This window comes from Cucurbita pepo, chromosome 6 (assembly GCF_057944985.1).
Source record: "Cucurbita pepo subsp. pepo isolate OVF chromosome 6, ASM5794498v1, whole genome shotgun sequence".
Classification (NCBI taxonomy): domain Eukaryota; kingdom Viridiplantae; phylum Streptophyta; class Magnoliopsida; order Cucurbitales; family Cucurbitaceae; genus Cucurbita; species Cucurbita pepo.
Window position 1 is genome coordinate 4,487,019 of NC_141803.1, and position 18,622 is coordinate 4,505,640.

General features: G+C 37.5%; 3 protein-coding genes across 5 annotated transcripts; 1 reads left to right on the plus strand and 2 right to left on the minus strand.

Moving 5' to 3' along the window:
- Positions 1 to 306: 306 nt before the first annotated feature.
- Positions 307 to 8,231, minus strand: MRE11 (DNA repair and meiosis protein (Mre11)). Of its 3 annotated transcripts, none has more exons than XM_087124663.1 (23): positions 8,097 to 8,231; positions 7,559 to 7,602; positions 6,933 to 7,068; positions 6,344 to 6,501; positions 6,000 to 6,090; positions 5,650 to 5,769; positions 5,509 to 5,577; positions 5,347 to 5,438; positions 5,087 to 5,189; positions 4,882 to 4,989; positions 4,726 to 4,788; positions 4,578 to 4,649; positions 4,377 to 4,454; positions 4,035 to 4,097; positions 3,889 to 3,949; positions 3,579 to 3,661; positions 3,062 to 3,175; positions 2,775 to 2,854; positions 2,456 to 2,525; positions 2,126 to 2,364; positions 1,525 to 1,642; positions 937 to 1,137; positions 307 to 747 (listed from the first exon to the last, which is right to left on the minus strand). In XM_087124663.1, exons 2-23 carry the CDS (start codon positions 7,573 to 7,575, stop codon positions 709 to 711), a joined length of 2,175 nt encoding a protein of 724 aa, XP_086980789.1. In that variant the 5' UTR covers positions 7,576 to 7,602; positions 8,097 to 8,231; the 3' UTR covers positions 307 to 708. The 3 variants fall into 3 exon arrangements, with proteins under 3 accessions (XP_086980789.1, XP_086980791.1, XP_086980790.1); XM_087124665.1 differs by having other exon boundaries at positions 1,520 to 1,642; XM_087124664.1 differs by having other exon boundaries at positions 6,933 to 7,084; positions 8,097 to 8,210.
- A 761-nt stretch (positions 8,232 to 8,992) lies between these two features.
- On the minus strand, positions 8,993 to 10,037 carry LOC111796659 (Dynein light chain type 1 family protein). The gene is made up of 2 exons (XM_023679377.2): positions 9,757 to 10,037; positions 8,993 to 9,380 (listed from the first exon to the last, which is right to left on the minus strand). The coding sequence occupies exons 1-2, from the start codon at positions 9,892 to 9,894 to the stop codon at positions 9,186 to 9,188; spliced, it is 333 nt and encodes a 110-aa protein (XP_023535145.1). The 5' UTR covers positions 9,895 to 10,037; the 3' UTR covers positions 8,993 to 9,185.
- Positions 10,038 to 14,691: 4,654 nt separating this feature from the next.
- LOC111796639 (uncharacterized) lies at positions 14,692 to 17,719 on the plus strand. Its single transcript, XM_023679354.2, has 2 exons — positions 14,692 to 15,235; positions 17,100 to 17,719. Exons 1-2 carry the CDS (start codon positions 14,789 to 14,791, stop codon positions 17,457 to 17,459), a joined length of 807 nt encoding a protein of 268 aa, XP_023535122.1. The 5' UTR covers positions 14,692 to 14,788; the 3' UTR covers positions 17,460 to 17,719.
- The last annotated feature ends 903 nt before the right edge of the window (positions 17,720 to 18,622 follow it).

Here is an 18,622-nt window from a genome sequence, read left to right on the forward strand (position 1 = left end):
TATCTGTTCTTTCCGCGGCAAAAAAGGCAAAAAAAAGTTGACTTTGTCGACCTCAATTAAAGCAAAGACGCAATACATCTAGAGGTGGTAAATGAAGTATTCTTTATATACATCAAGAACGATCTACCTCTTAAAAATGGAAGAAGGCAAAGACGCAATACATCTAGAGGTGGTAAATGAAGTATTCTTTATATACATCAAGAACGATCTACCTCTTAAAAATGGAAGAAGTCAAAGACGCAATACATCTAGAGGTAGTAAATGAAGTATTCTTTATATAAATCAAGACCGATCTACCTCTTAAAATAGAAGAAACAATTGACTCTATTGATACAGTAATAATCCAGTAAAATCCCGAATGTCGAAAAGATTGAGAAATAAAATGTTATATAATTAGAATAAAGCTCCCTGTAACTTAAATTGTTAAATATATAAAGCTAAGGTCACTATTGTGCCAAAAAAAATAAAAAGAAGTTACTCTGCTTACCAACCAACACCTACAGAACATCCATCTTCTCCAGTTAATAAACGCAAGTCTCCAGCTGAAATGTGCTACATCACAAAAACGATTTAACACAGCATGAATTATACGGTGGATGAGTTGATAGGACAGGAAATATGTTCTCAACTCGAATCAAGACTCAGGTCGCCTCATGTCGTAGCTGGCAGTGAATCTATGAGGTTACATTCATGGCAAAGGTAGCTTAGCTATCTACCTTTTCTCAGTGCACCATAATTTCTTGTCGCCTGAAAATGTTAAGATAGATCCAGGGTAACAGTATGTAGAAGATCTCTCATTCTCACTCTCTAATAACTATAACAAAGATAGCTCTGTGATATTTTACTTTTTAGAACTCAAGTGATATTTTAAACAAATCAGTAGGTCAACAAGGAATATTTAAAAAATTCTCCATGTAAAAGGAAATGGATGCTAACCCGAGGTTGAGACTTATTTAATCTCTTTCTAGCGTTGTCTTCATCTTCGCTGTCATCATTGCTGTCATCTCTACCCATGAACGTTCTCTGAACTGCGGAGTTGTCTGATTTCTTTCCCCGTTTAGACTGAGTGGATCCTCTCCCTCTACCCCTTGGAGCAGTGCGCTTTCTTCCTTTGCTGAGAAGACTATCATCATTTTCCTAATAGAAAATGAACGTGGTTCAACAGATTAATCAAATAAGCATTGGTAATCTTCAATATAATTCGCTGTGAAAATCAATTTTCACAGGCAATATCAGCTACAAATTCTTGTATTTCATTAAAAAAATATCTTTTAAAAAGTTTCAATAATACATTTAAACTTTTTTTAAAAATTTAAAAAATACAATTACGGTTGGTTTTGGATGGAAACAAGTAGTATGTTGTTTTAAAAATACCACTAAATTTTCAAAATAAAGTACAAAATTCATAGATATTTAGCCAAAATTTAAATATGGAAACTTCAATAGTTAATATTTGCGGTTTTATCTATAAGTTCTACATTCTGCAGCTGAATTAACTCAAACTAATTGAGAAATGTACCCTACCGAACTGTCATTAATTTCTTCCACTTCATTTTCCCTTGGTTCTTCGCTAGAAGCAGAATTCATAACATCTGTATCGGCTATGCTTCGAACAGTAGCAGTTGCAGCAGCAGATGCAGACCTGCATTTTTAGCTACAACATTACATTTTATGATTGAAGTATGACACGAAGGACGTTCTTTATATTTAATCATCATACGAACAAACAGTAACATCCTTTTTAAACTTCAAGGCTATCAATATATTTGTTGTATAAGAGAGAAAACAAGATAATATAATTTGGACATCAACCCTTTACGCTTAAGTGTCTATATAATGCTGGAACTATAGATAGGGATAATTGGCGAATCTAACCATTCTATTTTTCTTGGTTGGGAAGGGCAAAATTGTGGGAGACACAAGTAAAACCTCACAACCAGCTGCTATGTTAGTGTTCCACGACATGCTTAGTAGATAGTGATTATTACTTTCCCTTTGTTTCAAATCTCTGACTCAGCAGGTTTTTGCAGAGAAAAACACTGGCTAACAGCTAATTGTAGTTTTAGGAGTTTCTACTGGCATTTTTTACTAAACAATATTTACTAATAACTGAGTCAGGAAGAACCTTTGCGATTGTCGAAATCCAAGAGATGCATCAAGAGTTGTCTGCTTCAGGCTACTGGTGCCCCTCCCTCTACCCCTTCCCCTTCCTCGTGTGGAAGTTTTAATTGGAGTGTCATCAGCTGCCTTAGATGATGCTTTCCGACCTCTAGTGGGCTTTGACCCAGATGCTTTTACCGTATCCTCATCATCACTGAAAGAAACAGCAGACCCAACTGCCGTGGAACTTTTACTGCCTAAATCCTGATATTGCGCATGATCAACAAAATTCTAATAGATAACAAGAGAGAAAATTCATGTGATGAGACGTAAGAGTAGAATAAAGTATAACTACTTTTGACGACTGCATAGATGATGTGAATGCCATATCCTTCTTGGAATGGGTGTTCCTCTCCTTGACTCGATCCTGTAGAAAATATATTCCTTTATTAATTCATGCACATTTATACCAAACTATAGACTTAAACCGGTGTATTTTCATTTATATGTTTACCATCCCGACGATCTGTGCACTTATTCCATTTATAATTGCTTCCATCTACTTTCTTTCTAATTATTATTTCTTTCTGCGTATATGTGTGGGCGAGTGAGCGTAAGTGTGTGTGTGTGTGTGTGAGAGAGAGAGAGAGGGAGAGAGAGAGGGAGAGGGACTTTCCTCCAAGCACTCCCCAACTTTAAGAATTAAATCTTCTTCTTCAAACTTCAAAGGATCTGCGTCTTGAGAAATCTTACTCTATGACGAGAGAAATTTAAGAATTATTAGCATTGAGAATATAAAGGAAATATACGAAGTAGAGAAAGAATATACTAAAGGAATTTCTAATACTTTTGCAAGTTATTATCATAAATACAAACTTTTAAACTTGCAAGTACACAGAAAATATCAAACAGGAGGATCCACACTTAGTTGCGACGATGGAGGATAAATTGAAGTACTTACTCGTGTTTCTTCTAGATTGTATTGCACGCAGGAATAAAATGCCATTTTGTCATCTTTATTTACAAAATTGTGCAACGCAACATCCAAATCATTGACAGGAAGGATCTCCATTTTCTGAATGATCGAATATGGCCATAGACACAACAAAAAGGGCATTAAATTGCAGATAAATAATCTGTCAAGAATCGTAATATCATTTGCAAGTGCTCATCTTTATGATTTTGAATACCCAACTCTTAAATTCTAGAGAGAAAAAAAAAATGATCGTAATAATAAGGACAGAAAAAAAAAATGGTCCATAGGATAAAATAACCCAAAAATGTAATATTGTCAATAACGCATCATGTGACCCTATTTATGGTCTAATTCATGTGAAAACTTACTCTCGGTAAATTATAATTCCTAGGAAATAAAGAAATATTACACAGTAACCCATATAGGAGCAGCTCTGTAAATTCGATATAATTGATGAAACAGCACCAAAAAAAAAAAGGAACGAAAAAATAATTGTTTATACCAGATTATTTTCTGCAACTAATGCTTCTATGTTTTGTTGGTTTAGTTCTTCTGGACGAAGCCTTTCTGAGTCATCAATTTTCACTATGCAAAAGAAAGAAAGGAAGGAAAGAAGTTACAGAGCACATAAAACCATGAAGCAACAACTAGTGGGGACTTTGGTTAAGTCAATTCCGAATAATAATAATAAAAAAAAAAAAGTTGACCACTTGGCATGAGATGTGACATTAAGAAATCTCCAATACCAACAAACACCACCCTCCCCCGACCCCCCACCCAATCCCAAAGGCAAAAGGCTAGGAATTAATCACCATCACTGCGACCTTTCCTTGAAGCTTTTGAGAATATAAGGATGTCTTGAGGATTTGCTACCTGAAAATAAATATGTTAAATTGTTCTAGCACAATATTGAAAAATGAATACAGCTTCCTGATCCAGGATTCCAGTAAGACACTACCTTGCCAACATATTTCTGACCAAATCTTTGAGGATTTATTGTCATAAACCCAGAGTAATCCACCTGCCAAATTAAAAAAGTTCATGATCCATACGCATAGGATTTCATTATTCAGAAAAAGAAGTCGGCATTGAATTGACTAGATTTTGGGAGAAAGAGAAAATGATAAAAATGCAGAAAAGTGAGCTTAGAATAATAAATCAGTAAACATTTAAGATGTTGAGTTATGTTCTAAATGACCGAAAAAGATGCAGTTAACCTTATGAATTAAGCTAGAGAGATGCAAGAAAGAAAAGACGTAGAAAGAACTTTCAAGAGCTGCAGAACAGCATACATGGTTACCTTTATGCGGACTAATGGAAGCTTGAGCTCTGATTTGTTTACAGCCCTTTTGCTAGATTTCTCAATCAAACTTTGAACCTGAAAAACATTGTGAAGTATGTAATTCATACACCCTGGTTACCACACTCTAAAAAAAATCGATAAAACAAAATGGGAAAACGAGGAAAATATTTCAACACCATTTGAACAAATTTTACATACCACTTTGTCCAAGTGTTCGATAATTGAGTTCTGATCATTAGAGTCGATGTCAGACTCATCCTTCAATACAATCTGCGTCAGAAAATTTGATTAATCAATCATCGGTTAGCATTGATGAACATCAAACAAAAACCACATATAACATTACCTCTGTGTACTCAAATGGCCTTACTGAAGTCAAAGGTATCTTGGTTGGCCGATATTGATTACCCTAAGTATATGATGATCCATGATTAAGAACACGCAGGTCTAAATACATTGCAGCTTCCATGCATACATGCAAAAACATTTTGACAAAGACAACCTTAATTTCCAACAAAAGGACATGCTTTGGCTTTGATTCACCATCAATCAATGATGTCGCGACAGAGGAACCTGGTTGTGTGATGTGAAATCCCATCCCAGGAACTTCCTGGAAAGAAATAGCAGGCATGCAATTTGATGAACTATCCCGAAGATTGTCCTATAGTGTTTCTTCCTTTGGAGAGAGAGAGAGATAGAGATGATACCAGAGGGTCAACCAAACATTCGTGTTCATGTCCCCAGACAATGAAGTCCAAGAAGCGAGGTAAAAAATGCTCATTTATTGCATTTTTAGGATTTGCCTTTACTCTGCAGGCCAAAGTAATTTCCGTCGGATTAATTTTAAATTCACCAAACTGGCATCACAGTAGGAATAGTCCATCACACATGATGTCGATAGAAGATATTGTTAAATGCGGAAACTAAATTTTCCTCAAATGTAGCTAATAGCCATAAACTATGTAACCTGTTTTGATGAAGTACCAGAATGTTGAACCAGTCTGTCACTTGACAGCCTTCCTGCGCTTCAGGCCGCATCCACTGAACAGCATGTGGTGTCTGAGAAGTAAAATAAATGTGAGTATCATAAACACTCGGGAATTCAAAGGTTGATTTCAACATAAAATACCTGGAACATCCTGTTCAGTCTTTCATCTCTAATATTTCCAAGACCATAAAGAGCCACGGATGTTGAACCCTGAAAACTTATAGCACACTCAGATTATTAAGTATACTGCCTTAATTGCATAGAAACTACCCACCAACCAACCTTTTTGATAAGAATGGGGCAGATGGTGATCTGACCAACACCAGAACCACCAAGAACCATTTTCCCGAAGTAGTTCACAAGATTGCATGCAGAGAGAATATCAACAGCTGAAAGGTTGTCCTATCCACCAATAATAGATAGATGGTATGAAGATACGTAAACCACGATCAAATGTATGACCAATAGGGCACACAGAAGAACAACAGCTAAGTAGAATAGATTACTTGTTAGACCCTGTAAACCAAAACCAGGACCCAACTGGGTAAAAAAAAAAACTGTGCTGGTGTGGTCGAAGTGTTGACTGCAAAATTATCATAATAAAAGACATCCGTCTACAGTAATATTCATACCACTCCAGCAGGATCATCATGGTTTCCATGAATACTGAATACTGGCAAACCAACATTAAAATGAGGATCTTCATAGTTGACGTGACCAAATCTGTTCAACACAAGAATGTAATGAACAACGAAAACCTTTGGAAACAAACATCTTGACAATATGAAACTAATGCTGAAGATTCAAAGCGAGATAGAAGTTCAAAATCAGTCTCACATTGAGAGAGGTAATGAGAATTAAGAAGTTAGTGAAGCAACTCCAAGTGCAAAATTCTAAGGTTGATAAAAAAAGCATGAAGAATAAGAAGATACAGATTTGCATGAATAAGCATTTGAATGCACGTATAAGACATTACGTGTTTGGAAAATTGATGGTTTGGTCGCTAACAACTTGGAAATGCACAGGTTTATCATTAAGGCAATGATGACGCAGGATCTCAATTGCCTTCACTAATGTTGATCGTGATGGCTTGTTCTCATGGAAAAGGTCACCGCCAAGAAGTAAAAAATCCACCTGAATGGAAACAATTGCCAGTCAGGATGCATTCGACAGGTCTAAAGAATAAAAAAAATCCAGCATATGATTTGATGTAACAATAAACGATATGTTATTTCTGCGACCTCTTTTTAATTAGAGCTGAAAGATGAGAACCATCAACTAAAGAGGACTCAAGAAGTAATATTGCAATAGTTTCCATGGTTTTGAATTGAAGAGAATAATTATGAATGCAGTTCCTCTCTGCTTCTGCCCAGACGAGAGAAGCAAATCATTTGAAATAATTTATCAGTTCTACAACAAAAATACTAATAGAACAAATTAAAGTCATTTTGATCAAGTTCCTCAACTCATCCCTGAAGGACTAATGTGACCAAAATACATTACAGGCCATGTGAACGAGCATCTAAGAGAAATCGGAACACAGGAATAATAAAACTCCCCATCACCTGCTTTTGTTCTGCAATTGAGCATATCTCTTCAAATGCCTGGAATGAATCATGCCGCCGTATTTCATCCTTCTCCAAATAACCCAGATGGCAATCTGTTGCGACAAGTATTCGAAGTGTATTTTTCATCTCCTCCCTAATAAATTGTCATTCTAAATTCAAAAAAAATTGGAAATAGTACAACAACAAAAAAAAAAAAAATTGCTGATTTAATCATAGATGTTCTTTTAGCATGCACATAAAAATTTCTTGATATAAATAAAAATCTGAGTAGGAAGTTTAATTAACAAGTCGAGAGGAAGATTGGTCTTTCCGTTGAACTTAAGTCTATGGAAGTCGAGATTGATCAACTAACATATGAATGCTCTCTGCAAAGAATTTTTTTAAAATATGCATAAAACTAAAGCTAGAAACAGCACCACATCCACAATGTCTCCTCTCACCTAGAACCAAATACAAAAATACGTCTACTTCTCACAATCCAACCTTTCCAAAAAGATACCCAAATCTGCAGTCAACTACAAAATTCTTGGCCTGGCTCACAAATTTGATTTCTAGCACTCCATTTCGGAATGAAAAAAAAATAAAAAAAAGACCTCAAAATAAGGAGAAAAGAAACCGATTACCGAGATATATCTCCCATTGCAATAACCCTTGGACTTCCTTGAACCTACGATATAAGAAAACGTTATGAACGGCGTTAATCCGAATCCCACATATCAAGTTACAAGTTTCTGAACATGAGCACTTCCAGCTATCCACAATATATGAGTTAAACGTCCATTTCTTCAATATCTCCCATCATTCCCAAAAACGAAGTAATGAACTAACACGAAGTTAAAATCGATACTGTGAACGATAAAATGTATATTCCACTAAAATTTCCAATTTCATAATCTTAAACCCTAAACAGGGTTTTAAGCGCAAACATTCAAAGTTGGATCAAGAAAAGGCCAAGCACTTTACACAAGCTAAAACTAAGCTAATCAACAGAGAATAAACCCGTAAGCGTGAGATGGAGAGAATGGATATCAAACCGACTCTCCACAAGGTGTTTGTGATTAATTTCGCGTAATAAACAGAGAATTCTTATTCAACCCGCATTTTCACTGAAGCGAAACGGCAAAGTGGAATCCAGAAACAAGCGAAACGAAGTTTGAATACCTGTGGTTATGGCGATCAGACGAACTATGGAGCTAGCAGAGCGGAACTTCAGACATGGAAATGCAGAAGAATGAGGTCAAAGCGGTGAAGCGTGGCGTGGCGGGGAATTTTTGAAGCCATGGACGGGGCGTGGGGTAAATTTTAAATTGGAATGAAATGTTGTCCTTATTAGCAATATTTTAATAATGGTTCAATTAAGGTTTTTTAAGTTTAATAAAATTTAATTTTGTATTTAATAAATTCTAACCAAATCAAAATTTACAAAAAATAAATAAATAAATAAATAATAATGTATTAAATATATATTTTTTTAATTTACTATACTTATAAATGGTTAAATTTATAATTTTTTAAGTTCGTGAAATATATAATCTCAAATTTTAAAATTTATAAACCAAACCTATAATTTAATTGTTAGACGAATACGACTCTCCACAATATTGTCCACTTTGAGTGTAAGCTCTCACGACTTTGCTTTGAGCTTCCCCAAAAGGTCTCACACCAATGGAGAGAGTATTTTTTGTTTATAAACTCATGATCATTCCCTAAATTAGCCGATGTGGGACTTTCATCATCCAACACCAATTAACGTGATTTGATCAAATCTTTAAGAACAAGATACGTAATTGATTGCATAGATTAATAATATTAAGAATATATATTGATTTATAAGATCTAGAATATAAATATTGATCTTGATTGTCGTGACTATCGAGATCGAGTTTTTGATTAAACTCTCGAAAACCCATATATAAAGGGTATTCTTTAACGTTTAGATAGAGATGAAAATGAAGTGGCAAATTTACTGGTTATCTCATGCTCGGCAACTGAACCAATTAATTTCGAGAAATGAGTTTAAATTGAACTATAATGTATGAAATTCCGTTGAAATCGTATTAACAAAAGTATATGTATATATTAGCATTAAGATGGTCGATATACATACATAAAACAAAAACCCACATATATTTAATAATTCAAAGTCGATTTAACGTAATTTTTTCTTCATAAAATCGACTTTAAAGAATTAAACGCATGATCATGAATGATTTTATTCATTTCAAAATCACGAATTCTACTAACATCGGATCATTCTTTGACAGTCTCCAAAACAGAAAGTTGAGTTGGATCAAGTTGTTCGGAGTCGGAAGAGCCTCTGAACAGCAAAACTGCAAGGCTTCCAACACAAAAATAGATGAAGCATCCGCAACAATGTGTCACAAATGACCCAAAATCCGTTCCCACTATGCATTGCCATCCTCCACCGTACATCCCGTCAAATTCCTGCCCAATTTTCAACACAAAATATCAATCGACTCGTTATATATCTATCTCGATTTAAAATTTTTAACTATCGTGACTGTGAAATCCCACATCGATTGAAAATGAGAACAAAACATTTCTTATAAAAATATGAAAACCTCTCTCAAATAGACTTGTTTTAACAAACGTGAGCCTAACAACGATACGTAACGAATCGAAACAGACAATATCTATTAGTACTGGACTTGAGATTATAACTATTAGGACTTAGCTGATTGTAACATCAGCTCAACAGCTCGATTCACAGGAGTTATTACTGACATTGACCATTAACTTCGAAAACAAGTCATAAAACTAAAACTAAAACATTTTCATACATAACGAACCTAAATTTTACCTTTTTAATGAAACGGGCGATGTCAGTGGGTTCAGTGACATCAAAACTGTCGAGCGCCTTAGCCGCAAGGTCTAGAGCGTCCTGTTGCATGGCCTGCAACATATCCGTCTCTCCGATGATTGCTTTGCCTTCTAACATGGCGGCCAACGGCGGAGTTGGCGGCGGGGCTGTGGCGGATGTGGGCGGAGGGGGAAGGAAGCAGGTTTAGTTATATAGAAGCTTAGGATAAAGTTTGGCTGGTGTGTGGCTCACCCATGTCCATACCCTCTCTATGTGGTCACTAGTGGGTCTTGGTAGAATGATACCAATTCCTTCATTTTGATACCCAAATAGGTCCAAAAATTTATGCGTCAAATCATTTAGATAAGCTTCGACCAAACTAGTAATGGATAAGTTGCCCACGTGTCGATTAATGGTTAACTATGGTTAATGATGGCTCGACTTGAATAAGACTCATGAACTTTGTTGAATCAGTCAATGGCATCTCGAGCTCCTCTCATTAGCTCGATATACTTTTTCGATCAAAGTGTATTGACTCGTGGAGCTGACGGAGAGCCTCGTGATTGTCTATATCTAATAAGAACGTCTTGGTATTATTTTTGAAATTTTTTTTATATGGGTGTAGAAACCTCTCTCTAGTAGACGCGTTTTAAAAATCGTGAGGTTGACCGCGATACGTAATATGCCAAAGTAGACAATATATGCTAACGATGAGTTTGAAGTGTTACAAATGGTATTAGAGCCAAATAGCTAGCGGTGTGCCAGCAAGGATACTGGGCCCCAAGAGGGATGGATTATGAGATCCCACCTTGATTGTAGAGGAGAAGGAAGCATTCTTTATAAGGGTGTGAAAATCTCCCCGTAATACGTAACACGCGAATGCAGACAATATCTACTGACAGAGGGTTTTGACCGTTACAAATGGTATCAGAGTCAAGCATTCTTTGTAAGGGTGTGAAAATCTACTCCTAATACGTAACATGCCAATGCGGACAATATCTGCTAACGGAGGATTTTGATTGTTACAAATGGTATCAGAGTCAGACACCGAGCGGTGTATCAGTGAGAACACTGGCCCTAAGGAGGTGCCAGTGAGGACGCAGGCCAATGCGGCGTGCCAGAGATAGAACGAAACATTTCTTATAAGAATGTAGAAACCTCTATTTCTCTGGGTATCGTAAGGCTGACAACGATACGTAACGAACTAAAGCGGACAATATCTGCTAAAGATGAGTTTTGACTGTTACAAAAACGCTCGCCCATGATAGGGTCGCAACGGACAAGAAAAAAGGTGGCATAAGGTGCTTTGTATTGGTGAATGGAATCAACGCTACAATATGTGGATATGTAATTGAAGCCTTTTCAATGAGATTCCAACTCGTCCCACTCCGAACGTCAAATGGTACAGACCAGGCCGAGAAAATCCCACCACCGTCGAGCCCGGAGAGCTCCCAAGCACTCTTGCGGCCCGGTTCCATGATTTTCGAAGCCCGCTGTGGAGAAACTATGGTTAGTGTTGGGTTTTATGTCCTAAAACTCATAGTTTGTAAACAAAGATATATTCTATTTTCAATAAAGTTATTATTGTTGTTTATTCAGTAAAAATTGTTATTGAATAAAGTGAACTTTACGATCATTAATCTAAATCCAATAAACTAAGAACACTCTGGCTATAGTATGACTACTTGAATTATATGTAGAGACATAAGAGTGGATCAAGTTCAAGTATATAGTCAAAATGATCTATAGTATAAGGATAAGGCTGAGTACCTTATTCTGGGGACACTATGGATGCGGCCCACTTTTGTATATGATATAAACAATGCGATCACTAAATTGTGCATGTGGAGACATGTGAGTGGGGGCGTCCTATGCAATGAGTATTGCATAAGATCGGACCATGAAGAAAACCACTCTCACTTTATAAAGTCGTTTACTGTTGAGACTGATTTTCTTTTCATTCGATAACCTAGGTAACTCGGTTTTAATCCTGAGCTAACCATGAACTCCTATTTATTCGGAATTATCCTTAGATTTGCATGGGTGAGAGTGGCTCTAGTTCGCCGACTCAACAGGCCTCCCATTTCAGGGGTAAAACTGGGTGAATGGTTGGGGACGTGGGGTGCAAGACGGAATTCACTCCTACCCACTTTTAGGGATAGAAGAAAGGTAGTTCCCTTAAGCACTGACTCCAGGTCTTGAACAAGGGGCCCCACCCTCTCATTGGCCTGAGAGGGATTCGGTTTACTGGTTGGACCACAAACCAATTGTTTATTAGAGGATCAGTGAGACATAAGGAACAAGAAGTAACTTCAGGGGTAAAACGGTAAATTGACCCAACTCTAGTTACGAACAACCTGTGAAGGATCGACTTACTAATCATGGTTATATCAGATGGACAGAAATATATCTATAGTGAGGGGAGTGCAACTACTAGGCTATAGTGGAGTGTCCTAGTAGTTAACGAATATTGGTTAACCAGGTTAATGAGTTTAATCGGTTAATCTTGAATCGTTGGAGCCCATGATCTATAGGTCCATTAGGTCCCTCTGCTAGCTCATATCGGACTAAACCATAGAACAGTGTGACGAGTGAGTTCGAAGTGTTCGAATTCAAATTAGGGAATATGCGTTACATATATACGATATATTTAACCGCAATTTTATTTTATTTACGAATTAAACGAAAAGAGAGAATCTGAGATATTTAAATAAGATTTAAATATCTTAATCAATTATGTGTCGGAATTGATTGGGATTGGCATTTGAATTAATATTAAATATTAATTAAATTGTTTAATTAATTATTTAATGTTACTTTAATTTGAAATTCATTATTCAAATTAATTGTTGAATTAAAATGAAGAAAGTCAAAATGTTGACTTTCATCCCATTAAAATGAAGAAAGTCAAAATGTTGACTTTCATCTAATTAAAATGAAGAAAGTCAAAAGGTTGACTTTCATCTAATGGAAAAATCATGTTAGTGGAATTTTGAGGTGTCAAAATTTGGTTTAACCAAACTTGCATGTTTGCCAAATAAACCCCACAAGTTTGAGTGGAATTTTGAGTGTCAAAATTTGGTTAACTCAAACATGCATGCTTGCCACATAATCCCAAACATTTGAGTGGAATTTTAAGTGTCAAGATTTGGTGATCTCAAGTTTGCATGAACATGCAAACTTGACTCTTTAAATAGAGTGATCATGATACTTGGAAGGAATTCTTCTTCATCTTGATAAAAAAAAAACCTCTCACAAGCACTCTCTTTCACGTATACAAAATCCCTCCCAAGTTTAGTCACTCACCGGATTCCACAATCCCGTTCTAAGGCCGGAGAATAGTGGAGAAGACACTAGTGGTGGTTCGAAATCGGTTCGTGAGGCAAAAGGAGTTTGAACTACAAAAGGTTAGTATTTAAACTCATTAAGTTTTAATACTTATGAACATGCTAGTCATTTACAATAATTGATGTTCTAAAAGTGCCTAAGATCCAAATTGCTTCCGCATGTGTTATATTAACACCATCAGTTAGTCCTTCAACGAAGAATCAATCGGCCCACAAATCGTAGCCCGCACTACTGAACTGAGTCCTTCAGCAGTCCAATCCGTACCCGGATTCACTCCGATTAGGCCTTAAAACCAGTCGGTCGGTTAGTATTCTATTCGTCGAGTTAACCCGATCAACCCGAAAATTGGACTGCAACATTACCCTATTGGTAAGATTATTATGAAAATTTAAATTGCGAATAGGGATGTGATGTCTCACATTGGGTGTGGAGGAGAACAAACCATCGTTTATAAGGGTGTGGAAACCTTCCCTTAACAGACATGTTTTAAAGCCGATAGATCTGGGGCGTTACAAATGGTATCAAAGCTAGACACTGGACGATGTGTCAGCCTTCTCGCTCTTCCCAGAAGGGGATAGACACGAGGCAGTGTGCCAGTAAGGACGCTGGCCCCAAATGGGGTGAATTTGGGGGTGGTACCACATCGATTGGAGGAAGGAAAGAGTGTCAACGAGGACGCTGGCCCAAATTTGAGGTGGTCCTAGAGGAAGGAAAGAGTGTCAGCGAGAGCGGGCACCAAACAGGGGTAAATTTGGGGGTGGTCCCACATGATATTGTCCACTTTAAACATAAGTTCCATTTTGCTCCTTTTAATTAGTAGATGTGGGACTCTCCACCATTAGTCTTCAACGGTAACCAATGTTAGTGGATGTGTTCTGAGTTGTAAACGCTTAATATTTAAATATTATGAGATTTTAATTATTTATGTAACATATACTATATATAAATATGATTTTTTTAAAAAATAATTGAACAAAATTCGACAATTCAACCAGTAAATAAAGTTGGGTTGAATTGTGAACTTTATTCGAATTGCTTAGATCACTAAATCAATGGACACGAAATTTTATGATGGTCTAACAGACTTATCTAACTCAACCCGTATACATGATTAGTCCAAACCAACGAACGCTAAACTTGAACATAACTCGATAATTAATATATTCTCCCATTTTGAATTTCCATTTTCCATTAAAGAAAAACAAATCTAAATTTATAATTTTTAAAAGCAAATATAAACAGGTGAGGTATTAATTTAAGGCTGTGATATTCGGAGGGATTTAAAAGTCCGACCAAATCAGATTATGACACAATGCGTCGGTTTGTCACCGACACATCCGTGCCGGTAACGCAATCGCCTCCACCCCAACTAACACTAACCTACTGGCTAAAGGTGAAATAATAAAAAGAATAAAAATAATAAAAATAATAAAAATAATAAAAATAATAAAAATAAATAACTAATTTGAATAAATAAATAAATAAAATTGTTGTGAAATCCTTTTATTCCCTGGTTGTCACAGCACGTTCTACGGCGCCATTTCCGCGGGACCACCAAAATGGTTGAGAAAAGCTCAGTAATAAATCGAATACAAATCATCCCTTCCATTTCCCCTACATCTCTCTCTAGAAACACATCCCCTTTTCCCTCTCCCTCTCCCCACCGCGAAATCCCTCAGCCACCATGGTCCGCTGCCTCTTCACATGCTTCGGCAAGGGCGGCGGCGACAACAACGGCGCCACGCCAGACCCTAACGACAGAGGGACGGCGGAGGAGCAGGGGCGCAGCGGCGGCGTCGTGGTGGAACTATTCTCGTCGCAGGGGTGTGCGACGTCGCCGGAGGCGGAAGTTCTGATATCGAGATTGGGGAGAGGAGATTTCGAATTGGAGGCGCCGGTGCTGGTTCTGGCTTACCATGTGGATTACTGGGATTATATGGGGTGGAAAGATCCGTTTGGACATAGCCAGTGGACGGTCCGGCAAAAGGCTTATGTGGAGGCGTTAGGGTTGGATACGATGTTTACTCCTCAGGTGGTGGTTCAAGGCCGGAAACAGGCTGTCGCCACCGATGAGGCTAGTTTGCTTGCTATGATTAAAGATGCTCCGATATTCCCCTCTCCCGCTTTTCAGGTAATTCTTTTCTTTTCTTTTTTTTTTTTTTTTTAAATTATTTAATTGATCTGTTAGGCCAATATTTTATTTGATACGTATAGATAAAAACTTTAATTATTATTATTATTATTATTATTATTTTGTTAATCTAAAATATAAAATATATATGTAACATCTCAAATCCACTTCTAGTGAGTAGATGTTGTCGGCTAACGTGGTTTTAATTATTGTGATGTTTCTACACTTTTTGGTTTTGATATTATTTGTACCCGTCCAAGCCTATCTCATAATCCACCCCTCTCGAGGGCCTTATGCCCACGCTGGCACACGTATCCGTGTTTGTCTTTGATGTCATTTGTAACAATCCAAGTCTATCGCTGGCCGATATTGTTTGTTTTGGCTCGTTATATATCGCTGTCAGCCTTATGATTCAAATATTTTAAAATCAACGGACAATATCTTCCAACGGTAGATATCGCCAACCTCACGGTTTTTAATGTTCTAAACCCATGAGATTAATGGTGATACGTAACAAGTCAAAACAGATAGGTTTGGGCTGCTCCAAATGGTATTAGAAGACATCGGAGCCATGGGGTTGGACTGTTACAAATGACATCGGAGCCATGGGGTTGGACTGTTACAAATGACATTGGAGCCAGGGCTTTGGACGGTTACAAATGACATTGGAGCCAGGGCTTTGGACGGTTACAAATGGCATCAAGCCAGGGCTTTGGACGGTTACAAATGGCATCAAGCCAGGGCTTTGGACGGTTACAAATGGCATCAAGCCAGGGCTTTGGACGGTTACAAATGGCATCAAGCCAGGGCTTTGGACGGTTACAAATGGCATCAAGCCATGGGCTTTGGACGGTTACAAATGGCATCAAGCCAGGGCTTTGGACGGTTACAAATGGCATCAAGCCAGGGCTTTGGACGGTTACAAATGGCATCAAGCCAGGGCTTTGGACGGTTACAAATGGCATCAAGCCATGGGCTTTGGACGGTTACAAATGGCATCAAGCCATGGGCTTTGGACGGTTACAAATGGCATATGAGCCACTGAGCCTGGACGGTTACAAATGGCATATGAGCCACTGAGCCTGGACGGTTACAAATGGCATATGAGCCACTGAGCCTGGACGGTTACAAATGGCATATGAGCCACTGAGCCTGGACGGTTACAAATGGCATATGAGCCACTGAGCCTGGACGGTTACAAATGGCATATGAGCCACTGAGCCTGGACGGTTACAAATGGCATATGAGCCACTGAGCCTGGACGGTTACAAATGGCATATGAGCCACTGAGCCTGGACGGTTACAAATGGCATATGAGCCACTGAGCCTGGACGGTTACAAATGGCATATGAGCCACTGAGCCTGGACGGTTACAAATGGCATATGAGCCACTGAGCCTGGACGGTTACAAATGGCATATGAGCCACTGAGCCTGGACGGTTACAAATGGCATATGAGCCACTGAGCCTGGACGGTTACAAATGGCATATGAGCCACTGAGCCTGGACGGTTACAAATGGCATATGAGCCACTGAGCCTGGACGGTTACAAATGGCATATGAGCCACTGAGCCTGGACGGTTACAAATGGCATATGAGCCACTGAGCCTGGACTGTTACTAACATGTTTTAAAATTTGAGGCTGACAACCGTACATAGCTAGCTGGTAGTGGGTTTGTAACGGTACAATATATAATATAATATATTATATATTATGAGATAATACAAAAGAATAATTATACAAAATTTAGAACATAAATATTTTCAATGAATTAGTAAGAATTTATATTATAATAATATTAGTTGGTTATTGGTTCATATAATACTTTCAAAAACATTTGAAGCCATTGGTAACAATTCCGCAGGGGACATTCCAGAGGCCAACGACGGACAGCCTGGAAGTGACACTAACCGGAACATTGAGGACGAAGGTGGACAGCGACGGCGCCGACGTGATGGTGGCGCTGTACGAGAGCGGACTTATCAACGATTGCCTAGCCGGCGAAAACAAAGGCCGAGTTCTAGCCAACGATTTCGTCGTCAGAAGGCTCGAAAAGCTCTGCTCCGTCAAAGACACCTCCGCCAAAAAAACCGTCTCCGGCAGCCTCATTCTCACTCTCTGGGAAGGCTTCGAGGGCTCCAAATGCGTCGTCGCCGTCTTCGTTCAGAACAATTCGCATCATATTTTCGGGTTTCAGAGCTTTGAATTGCCGGAAGATATATGAAATTCGGCCGAGATTCGACTGTATATCGACTTCCTCGGAGCTCATCAGGGCGGCGGCCGATTTTGATTCCGACCACGATTTATGTACAGGATGTGTTAACTCCGTTAACTATTTGGTAGGATTTGTCGTTCAATCTCTTCATTTCTTTCAATAGTTTTATGACTTTTGGTTGTGATTTTTTTTTTTTTTTTTTTTTTTTCATTTCATTTCTATTTTTTCTATTATATTTTATATTTAAAATGTGGTATTTTTATGTCCGAGATTGGAGACTGGATAACATAATATATATATATAATATATATATATATATATACATATACACATATATTTTAAACTCGAGAAATATTATTATTGTTTTTTCATCGCTAGGATTTAAATTAAAACTTTAATTTACCATCGAGATTGGAGACAAGTTTGTTTGTGTTGCATAGTTTTTGTTTGATATCATTTAATTTTTTATTTATTATTTTAAAAAAATAAAGTTTGAGTGGATCTATTCAACCTATGTTTTAAAAAATCAAACAAATTTGGAAAATTTCTACCGAACTTATTTTTGTTTTTAAATTCAACTTAAAAAAATTCAAATATTTTTGTTTTTATACATGTAAACTAATAAATCTAAATTCAAGATAACCATTGGTTCAGTATAAATAGTTATTTTTCTATAAGTAAGCAAGAGAGTAAGCTCACCGTATACAATCTTTAGGTAGGGAGAAGTTGACAACTATCACAGTATATAACCTTACGTGGGAGAAGTTGACTACGGTTGACAACTAGTCAAATCTCCTTATCCAAAATTATATATCGTGAGCCGTTGTTACTCTCTTGCTTGCTTATATAATGTTTCTTTAAGAAATATATCTGCCCTCATTTTCTAAAACCTTCTTAAACTGAGGTCAGAGGCTCGAGCATATGTCGCTTGGCCGTAGGCGACGTAAGAACAAATTGGCTTAGCTCGCTTGTCGTTGGAAAGTGAGTGCCGCACAATTATCTATTGTATGAATAGTCATTATATGTTCTTCTATTGTGAGAGGGGCTGGGATTGTTTGAGCAACACAGTTGAGCTCTTGCCAATTGATTCTAAGTAGCTTTATAGAGAGCAACTCACGGTTGACCCAATTGATTCTGAGTAGCTTTATCGAGATCGAATTGAGCAAAAACTT

Coding starts and splice junctions, on each gene's coding strand:
- LOC111796659 (XM_023679377.2), bottom strand. CDS start 9,894: ATGTTAGAAGGCAAAGCAATCATCGGAGAGACGGATATGTTGCAGGCC. Junction 9,381..9,756: donor TCGCCCGTTTCATTAAAAAG/GTAAAATTTAGG, acceptor AAAATTGGGCAG/GAATTTGACGGGATGTACGG.
- MRE11 (XM_087124663.1), bottom strand. Junction 5,770..5,999: donor ATGATGATCCTGCTGGAGTG/GTATGAATATTA, acceptor ATTGGTGGATAG/GACAACCTTTCAGCTGTTGA. Junction 3,176..3,578: donor TAGTTGCAGAAAATAATCTG/GTATAAACAATT, acceptor TCGATCATTCAG/AAAATGGAGATCCTTCCTGT.
- LOC111796639 (XM_023679354.2), top strand. CDS start 14,789: ATGGTCCGCTGCCTCTTCACATGCTTCGGCAAGGGCGGCGGCGACAAC. Junction 15,236..17,099: donor TCCCCTCTCCCGCTTTTCAG/GTAATTCTTTTC, acceptor ACAATTCCGCAG/GGGACATTCCAGAGGCCAAC.